Source organism: Suricata suricatta, chromosome 3, assembly GCF_006229205.1.
Source record: "Suricata suricatta isolate VVHF042 chromosome 3, meerkat_22Aug2017_6uvM2_HiC, whole genome shotgun sequence".
Lineage (NCBI taxonomy): Eukaryota > Metazoa > Chordata > Mammalia > Carnivora > Herpestidae > Suricata > Suricata suricatta.
Window position 1 is genome coordinate 30,995,628 of NC_043702.1, and position 6,998 is coordinate 31,002,625.

General features: G+C 37.5%; 1 protein-coding gene across 1 annotated transcript in view; it reads left to right on the forward strand.

Annotated features, from left to right (window-relative positions):
* The window catches only part of RAPH1 (Ras association (RalGDS/AF-6) and pleckstrin homology domains 1), a 62,169-nt gene that overhangs the window by 37,492 nt on the left and 17,679 nt on the right, over window positions 1-6,998 (forward strand). The window contains exons 8-9 of the mRNA XM_029933281.1: window positions 1,802-1,945; window positions 2,806-2,916. Of these exons, the coding sequence (XP_029789141.1) occupies window positions 1,802-1,945; window positions 2,806-2,916 (255 nt within the window). The remainder of the gene's footprint in view (window positions 1-1,801; window positions 1,946-2,805; window positions 2,917-6,998) is intronic.

The window sequence follows — 6,998 nt, forward strand, 5'->3', positions numbered from 1 at the left end:
CAGCTGGAGAAAAAGGCCCTTTAATGAAGGACATGATTGTGGTGTTTTATCTGCTCCCCCAAAGAGAAATTGGAATTTACTTAGTTATTTACAAAATATTTCAAGCCTTACCTTTAAATAACTCAAATAATTTTAAAAATTATGATCTTTTAAGACACACACACACACACACACACACACACACACACACACACACACACACACATATATACATACACCCTAATCTTAAAATAAATTCAAACATCATTCAGCTTTCAGCTTTTTGGCCTTTGCTGATTTTAGGGAACTAAAATCATAAATTAATGTATTTGAAAACCAGAATAAACTCTTACTTAGCAACAAGACAAGTAGGAAAATGAAAATCAGCACTCAGCTTTTCATAGTGATACTATTTACAATAAAAAATCCTCTTTATAATTCCTGATTTCTCTGTACTTAGGGAAGAGTAAGTTAATTTAGGCTTATTTAAAAAAAATTTTTTTTAATGTTTTTAATTTATTTTTGAGAGACAGAGACAGTGTGAGCCGGGGAGGGTCAGAAAGAGAGGGAGATACAGAATCAGAAGCAAGTTCCAGGCTCTGAGTTAGCTCTCAGCACAGAGCCCAACGCGGGGCTCAAACCCACGAACTGTGAGATCATGACCTGAGCTGAAGCCAGATATTTAAAATGTTCTATGTTAATATTTAGTGAGGATTTCTATTTTTGTTTTACCAGATACATGATTGATTTTTTAAATTACATTTTAATCTAATATAAACATTAGAATTCATAATTTTGAGTTTCTTTACATTGCTTTCAACCTAGTTTTAAATCTTTAGAAAATAAATGTCCTCTTAGTTTTAGAATCATATAAATTTATAATTTTTACATTGTGAATTTTACACACTTAGCATGTTGCTTTTTTTTTTAATTTAGTTTGACAGCTAATCTAAATGTGTTGTTAATTTGGAGAAAAAATAAAATCTAATGCTTAATGTTAGCTCTGACACTTTTTTTAAAATTAGCGTTAGTATACTGTTTACAGATGCATTTAAATTCTGTTACATGCATGCAGCTCAGTTGACAATTCAACTTACTTTCTTCAAAACAGTGTTAGGTAGGGACACCTGGGGTGCTCAGTTGGTTGAGCATCTGACTCTTGATTTTTGGCTCAGGTTATGATCTCAGGGTCATAAGATGGAGCCCTGCGTCAGGCCCCACGCTGAGCATGGAGCCTGCTCAAGATTCTCTCCCTCTGCCCCTTTCACCTGCTTGTGTGCTGTCTCTCTGTTTCTCTCTCTCAAATTAAAAAAAAAAGGGGGCACCTGGGTTGCTTGGTCAGTTAAGGGTTCGACTTTGGCTCAGGTCATGATACCGTGGCCCGTGAGTTGAGCCCCGCACTGGGCTCTGTGCTAACAGCTCGGAGCCTATATCCTGCTTCAGAGCCTGTGTTTCCTTCTCTCTCTGCCCCTCCCCCACTCACACTCTGTCTCTGTCTCTCAAAGATAAATAAACATTAAAAACAAATTTTTTTAAGTGTTAGGTGAAAGTTCATAGGGATAGCCATAATAGTTTCAAAATAAATCTATATAATGGTAATGGAGTAGGGCACTTGTGGGGAAGAGCACTGGGTGTTATATGGAAACCAATTTGACAATAAACTATTAAGAAAAAAAGAATGTTCTGAGGTAAAATTAGCAATATGGTTTTACTACAAAGCCATTTTGGGTTAATTATAGTGTCATGAATTTCACAGGTGAACACAATTTTGTTTTGAGAATCCAAAGATCACATGTCTTTCCAAATCATCTTCTTATTTTAGGAATGTTTTTGTGGAAGTTCTGTAACTGTACCAGAAATTGAAGGAGTCCTGTGGCTGAAAGATGATGGCAAAAAGTCCTGGAAAAAGCGTTATTTTCTCTTGCGAGCATCTGGTATCTACTATGTCCCTAAAGGAAAAGCAAAGGTGTGTCCCTTCTGTTGGCTTTTGAGCTTCCTCATTATGGCAATTGATTATAATTTGTAGTGAGTGTGTTGACAGGAGGAATCCAGGCTCTGATGGTTTCAGCTCTTGTAGGACACCCAGAATATTGCTTTGTGTATTGATCTGTTATAATAAAGAAGAAACCTGAAAGTGTTCACACTTTGGTCATTCATTAGGGCCATCTCAGTTCTCTTGCCATGCTTGAAATTATACTTTTACTTACTATTTTTGGAACTTCCATCACAGTAGGTTTTGGATATTATTGTTTGGGGAGAATAGCTTTTTAGAATTATAGGCATTTCAGCCTCACTGGGATAATATACTCATGCTGAGGCCTGTTGGTCGCTGTCACTTCTGTGCTTACTAGGGGCCAGCACTGTTTTAAACTCTTTACTGCATCATTCATCCAGTCTTAATGACCATCCTAAGAGGTATATTTTGTTGCTTCTATTTAAGGTGAGGAAACCCTGACTTGAGAATCATTGTACTTGAGATACACATTACAAGCACTGAACTACACGATTTCTTCTTTCTTTCCAGAGCTTTGTTCTACTATGTTGTATTTAATATACTATATTATGTTTAAAGTCTCTTTAAAATGCCACCCTTTGCAAGCGTGTTCATTGTGAATGGTAGGCAGTAAGTGAAATGGACTTCCTTTTTATTGCATTATGGATTAAAGAAGGAACATTTATAGAGAATCTCACTGTCTTGTTGTCTACAAAATACCACTATTTCCACTTGGCAAAGTTTTTATTCTCCACTAGAAACTGTTAGGAGGTATGATATTTGCTTGTTTATACATTATTGTTAATTCAGTCTTTTGGGTGTTTTTATCTTAGGTCTCTCGGGAACTGGTGTGCTTTCTCCAACTGGATCATGTCAATGTTTATTATGGACAGGACTATCGGAACAAATACAAAGCACCCACAGATTATTGTCTGGTGCTAAAGGTAAACATGTTTCTCTTTGTATGAATTAAAAAAAATTTTTTTTAATGTTTATTTTTGAGAGAGAGAGAGAGAGAAAACAGTGTGAGTGGGGTTGGGGCAGAGGGAGACATAGGATCCAAAGCAGCCTCCAGGCTCTGAGCTGTCAGCACAGAGCCTGATATGGGGCTCGAACTCACGAACTGTGAGATCATGACCTGAGCTGAAGTCAGGTGTTTAACCAACTGAGCAATCAAAATGATCAAAAGTTTTAATTATTTGGGTTATAGCAGCAAATAATTTTTTAAAAGTCATTTTAAAGTAGTTCAATCCAGTAGTTTTCAAAATGAAGCCCAGGCTCCCCTGGGAGTCCCTGAAACTCTATCAAAGGGCCTGTGGTGTCAAAATCAGTATTCTAGTAATGCTGAAATGTTACTTGCATTTTACACTCTCGTTCTCTCACAGATGTATTAGGGAGTTTTCTAAGAGTTTACGAGACCTGGGATGATATCTTTGCTCTCTTAAGTAATAGAACATATATTTGTATAATTTTTTATTTTAATTTTTCTCCGTTTTAATTTCTTACAAGGTAAGTATCAGTAGATATAACCCATATAAATGAAAGTTATATCAAACTTAGGGGGGTTGATAACATGAAGACAGTAAGAGTTGGTTATTTAAAGGACTCGGTGTTGTCATTGAGAACCCAAATTCTTTCCTTCTTTCTCTATTTCATCTTCCATCAGCTTATCCTCAGGCTGACTCACCTCACAGGTACAGATGACCGCTGTAGTTCCAGGCAATACATGGATGATGGATCCATGATGCAATGGATCTAGAAAAATCCAGAAATAGAAGAGGGACTATTACTCACTGTTTGTTTTTTTTTTAATGTTTTTTATTTATTTTTGAGAGACAGAGACAGTGTGAGCAGGTGAGGGTCAGAGAGTGAGAGGGAGATAGAGAGTCTGAAACAGGCTCTAGGCTCTGAGCTAGCTGTCAGCACAGAGCCCGACGTGGGGCTCGAACCCATGAACCGTGAGATCATGACCTGAGCCAAAGTCTGACATTTAACTGGCTGACCCACCCACGTACCCCATTTTTTAAAAAAAATTTTTTTAAGTGTTTGTTTTTTTTAAGAGGAAGGAAATAACAGTGCTTCTCTTGAGAATCATTGACCTGAGTACATGCACACCATTTTTTTTTAATTATTTTTTAAATTGAAGCACCATTATCATATAGTGTTACAGTACTTTCAGGTGTACAATATGATTCAACAATTTAAACATTTCTTACTGCTCATCAAGATAAATGGTACTCTTAATCCCTTTTATTTCTCCCATCCCCCTACCCATGTCCCCTTAACCAACAGTTCTGTGTATATAAGTTTTCTTTGTTCATTTGTTTCTTAAATTTCACATATGAATGAAATCCTATGTTATTTGTCTGTCTCTGACTTACTTCACACTGTACTCTGTATGTTCATTTATGTTGCAAATGGCAGGATCTCATTTTTTTTATGTCTGAGGAATACTCATATATATGCGCGCCATGTCTTCTTTATTCATTCATCTATCATTGGACGTTTGGGTTGCTTCCATAATTTGGCTGTTGTAAATAATGCTGCAGTAAACATAAGGGTGCATATATTTTTTTAATTGGTGTTTTTGTTTTCTTTGGGTAAATACCCAGTAGCAGAATTACTAGATCATATGGTATTTCTATTTTTAATTTTGAGGGGAACTTCCATACTGTTTTCCACAGTGGCTGCACCAGTTTGCAGTCCCACCAACAGTGCACAAGGGTTCCTTTTCCTCTATATCCTCATTAACACAGGTTATTTCTTAGGTTTGTCATTTTAGCCATTCTGACAGTTGTAAAGTGATATCTCATTATGGTTTTAATTTGCATTTCCCTGATGATGAGTGATGTTGGGCATCTTCTTATGTGTCTGTTGGCCATAGATATGTCTTATTTAGAAAAATTCTGTTCAGATCCTCTGCCCATTTTTTGATCAGATTATTTGTCATTTTGGGTATTGAGATGTGTAAGTTCTTTATATCCTTCGGATATTAACCCCTTATCAGTCCCATTACTGGCAAATATCATCTCCCATTTGTAGATTGTCCTTTTGTTTTGTTGATGATTTCCTTTGCCATGCAAAAGCTTTTTATATTGTTGTAGTCCCAGTAGTTTATTTTTCTTAAACATTTATTCATTTATTAGAGACAGCAAGAGTGGGGTAGGGGCAGAGAGAGAGGGAGACACAGAATTTGAAGTACATTCCAGACTCTGAGCTGTCAGCACAGAGCCCAATGCGGGGCTCAAGCTCACAAGTTGTGAGATCATGACCTGAGCCGAAGTTCGATGCTTAACCTACTGAGCCACCAGGTGCCCCTCAATAGTTTATTTTTTTCTTTATTTTCCTTGTCTGGGGAGACATATTCATAAATATATTACTAGAGCTGATGTCCAAGAGATTATGGCCTGTATTTTCTTTTAGCAGTTTTATGGTTTCAAGGCTCACATTTAGGTCTCTAATCCATTTTGAGTTTTTTTGTATGTATGGTGTAAGAAAGTGGCCCAGTTTCATTCTTTTACATGTAGCTGTCCAGTTTTCCCTGCACGATTTGTTTAAAAGACTGTCTTTTCCCCATTGTATATTCTTGACTCTTTTGGTACAGATTAATAGACCATATAAGCATGGGTTTCTTTCTGAATTCTCTGTTCTGTTCCATTGACCTGTGTGTGTCCTTTATTTTTGCCAGTAATACTGTTTGATTACCACAGGTTTGTTGTATATCTTCAAATCTGGGATTATGATACTTCTAGCTTTGTACTTCTATTTCAAGATTGCATTGGCTATTTTTGGTCTTCTGTGGTTTCATACAAATTTTAGTATTATATGTTTTAGTTGTATGAAAAATGCTGTTAGTAATTTGATAGAGATTTCATTAAACCTGTAGGTTGCTTTGGGTAATAGGGGCATTTTAATATTTGTTCTCCCAATCAATGAGCATAGACTGTTTCTTTCTTTCTTTCTTTTTTTTTTAGTTTATTGTCAAATTGGTTTCCATATAACACCCAGTGCTCTTCCCCACAAGTGCCCTCCTCCGCTACCACCACCTCTTTTCTTCCTCCCCCTTCAACCTTTGGTTCGTTTTCAGCATTCAGTAGTCTCTTAGGTTTTGCGTCCCTCTCTCTCCCCAACTCTCTTTCCCCCTTCCCCTCCCCCTGGTCCTCCTTTAGGTTTCTCCTGTTCTCCTATTAGATCTATGAGTGCAAACATATGTATCTGTCCTTCTCCGCCTGACTTATTTCACTTAGCATGACACCCTTGAGCTCCATCCACTTTGTTACAAATGGCCATATTTCATTCTTTCTCATTGCCATGTAGTACTCCACTGTATATATATATATACCACATTTTCTTGATCCATTCATCAGGTGAAGGACATTTAGGCTCTTTTCATGATTTGGCTATTGTTGACAGTGCTGCTATAAACATTGGGTTACATGTGCTCCTATGCACCAGCACTCCTGTATCCCTTGGGTAAATCCCTAGCAGTGCTATTGCTGGGTCATAGGGGAGTTCTACTGATAGTTTTTTGAGGAACTTCCACACTGTTTTCCTGAGCAGCTACACCAGTTTACATTCCCACCAACAGTGTAGGAGGGTGCCCGTCTCTCCACACCCTCGCCAGCATCTGTAGTCTCTGGGTTTGTTCATTTTAGCCACTCTGACTGGCGTCAGGTGGTATCTCAGTGTAATTTTGATTTGTATTTCCCTGGTGATGAGTGATGTTGAGCATTATTTCATGTGCCTGTTGGCCATCTGGATGTCTTCGTTGCAGAAATGTCTGTTTATGTCTTCTGCCCATTTCTTCACTGGGTTAAATTTTTGGGGGTGTGGAGTTTGGTGAGTTCCTTGTAGATTTTGGATACTAGCCCTTTATCTGATATGTCATTTGCCACTATCTTTTCCCATTCTGTCGGTTGCCTATTAGTTTTCTTGATTGTTTCCTTTGCAGTGCAGAAGCTTTTTATCTTGATGAGGCCCCAAGAGTTCAGTTTTGCTTTCATTTCCCTTGCCTTTGGGGATGTGT